The sequence below is a fragment of the Camelina sativa genome, chromosome 17 (assembly GCF_000633955.1).
Source record: "Camelina sativa cultivar DH55 chromosome 17, Cs, whole genome shotgun sequence".
Classification (NCBI taxonomy): domain Eukaryota; kingdom Viridiplantae; phylum Streptophyta; class Magnoliopsida; order Brassicales; family Brassicaceae; genus Camelina; species Camelina sativa.
Window position 1 is genome coordinate 34,614,497 of NC_025701.1, and position 2,333 is coordinate 34,616,829.

At 36.0% G+C, this 2,333-nt stretch overlaps 1 protein-coding gene across 1 annotated transcript in view; it reads left to right on the plus strand.

The window, feature by feature from the left end:
* Window positions 1–947, plus strand: part of LOC104760075 — a 12,126-nt gene extending 11,179 nt beyond the window's left edge. The window contains exon 7 of the mRNA XM_019239074.1: window positions 69–947. Within this exon, the coding sequence (XP_019094619.1) occupies window positions 69–775 (707 nt within the window). The 3' untranslated portion in view covers window positions 776–947. The remainder of the gene's footprint in view (window positions 1–68) is intronic.

Below are 2,333 nucleotides of genomic sequence, written 5' to 3' on the forward strand. Positions count from 1 at the left end.
CAGTAGAAAGAAGCAAGGAAACGGTAAGGGAGGTTTCTCTAGGGATGATGAGCTCGGTTTCAGTTCAGATGATGAGGTATCCGCCAATCCCAGGTGGAAATCAAGCCATGTTGCTTCAACCCAGAGAGGTCCACCTTTGAGAAAACTTACATTTGGGTCAGACGAAGAATTTGGGCTCGATTCTGATCTGGAGAACGATGGTCCCAGGTCCAGTCTAAGGCGTGGACAAAGAAACAACGGTGGTAAAGGAGGGTTCAAAGAAAAACGAAGATCCTATTCAGCTTCAGAATCTGATGATGACATGGATGATCAAGAGTTCAGAGGGTCAAGCTTCTCTGGTAATAAATCGAGAGGAAGCAGAGGAAGAATGAGAGGTGGACGTGGTGGTTTCAATGATAATTTTGCCTCTGATAGCTACAAGGGATCTAATGGCTCGTCAGCTAACAGATCAAGAGGGAGAGGGGCAAGAACAGGAAGCAGGAGGAGTAGCTTTGGTAGTGACGATGAAGATTACAGAGGGTCAAGTTCCCAGGCTAGTCGATCAAGAGGGAACAGAGAAGATAGTGGTGGGTTTGGGGGAAGAATGGGAAGCAGAAGGGGAGGTTTTGATGATGAGTTTGATAGAAAGAGCAGCCGGGGACGCGGTTCAGGTAGTTTCAGGGGGTCTAACAGAGGAGGAAGAGGAGGAGGAGGAGGAAACCGGCATGGGCATAGTGATGGTAAAGACACAGACATCGGAGATTTCAGAAACAGTCGAAGGGTTATCGAGAGATAGAAATGTAAACTGACATTTTCAGACATTATTTCAAATCTCTATTAGAGAGATCAGTCTTTTGGCTATAGTGGCAATGTGGCATCAGTTCAGTTATAATAACAGTCGTCATTTTCTGTTGCACGAGAGTTTTGGGCGAGTTTTAAAAAAGGTGGTTCTCATTATGAACACAAAATTCAGGTTTGGAGGTGTATAAAAATGTAAATGGATTCGTGAACTTAAATGGCTCGGCCATCTAGGGCCGAGAAGACGAGAAGTCAGTTTCGAGTTTGAACAAGGCCGGAACCACAAATGCTCATGGTCAATTATTTTCTTAAAAAGTTGTTAATGAAAGGAATTTTCAGGAATTTATTTTGTTATATCATTAATTAAATGAACAACAAAGAGCAGACAAAAAAAATATATTACAAAGATAATTAATCAATAGTGGAGAGACATGTGCTCGGGTCGAGTCGTATAGCGCGGATAAATTCTTAGCCTCATCGCATTCTCTTCACCGTCATCTGTTCCTCGGGTTGTGTCAAAATTCTACCAAGCCACAACTTTACCATGAGCATTTTGTTGTTCCGGCCTTGTTAAAAATTAATATTAGATTAAAATACCGTAGATTTGTAGAATAAATGATTTTAAGATTATAAAAAATGCAATCTTAGATTAAAATAAATTTCATATAATTTTTATACTAACTTTCACATATATATAGGCTTTTCTTTTGTCTCTTGCTTTTAGTTTTGTTAAACTCTTGGTTTGTTCACTTCAAGAGTCACTTACTGTAGTGATGTAAAACTCATTTGAATCATTCTATATATAATAGCAAATCCATTTTTAGGAGTCAATTTAAATCTAATGGATGAGATTGTTTTTATTATTTCATCTAACAGTTTAGATTTGTTAAAAATCTCAAAAGTTGCATTATTTGGATCCAACAATTGTGTTTTTCCTTGGATCCCAACTTTTAATGTTTGCACCACTTAGTTTTTGGCACATTTTTGTTTCGCGCCTCTTAGTTTTTCGCACCTTTTTGTTTAACATTTCATATCTCTTTGCTTTCAGATGTATTTGTTTATGGACCTTGAAAAGAGTTTTGAAAAATACTTAGGTTCACTCCTAGGGTGAAACTTCTTGTTCACTTTTTCCTTTTCAACCAATCAGAATCTTCTATTCATTATTTTATTTTTAGAAAAAAATCAAAATTAAATCAAAAAGTAAAACAGATTAAGGAAAAAAATTCTGTTTAATTTTTTTTAAGGAAAGTTAAATATTGACTTGGTTTAGATTTTACAATTAGAATGAATGAAGTATCGGTTTGGATTTACAAATAAGGTGACTAGTGTTTAGATTTTACAATTCAAACAAAATTGTTATGTCTGTTTAGGTTTACAAATAAAGTGGTTAGGGTTTAGATTTTACAATTAAAACGAAATTATATGTCGGTTTGGGTTTACAAATGAGATGGTTAGGGTTTAGATTTTACAATTAGAACGAAATTATATATCGGTTTGGGTTTACAAATGAGATGGTTATGGTTTAGATTTTACAATTAGAATGAAATTATATGTCG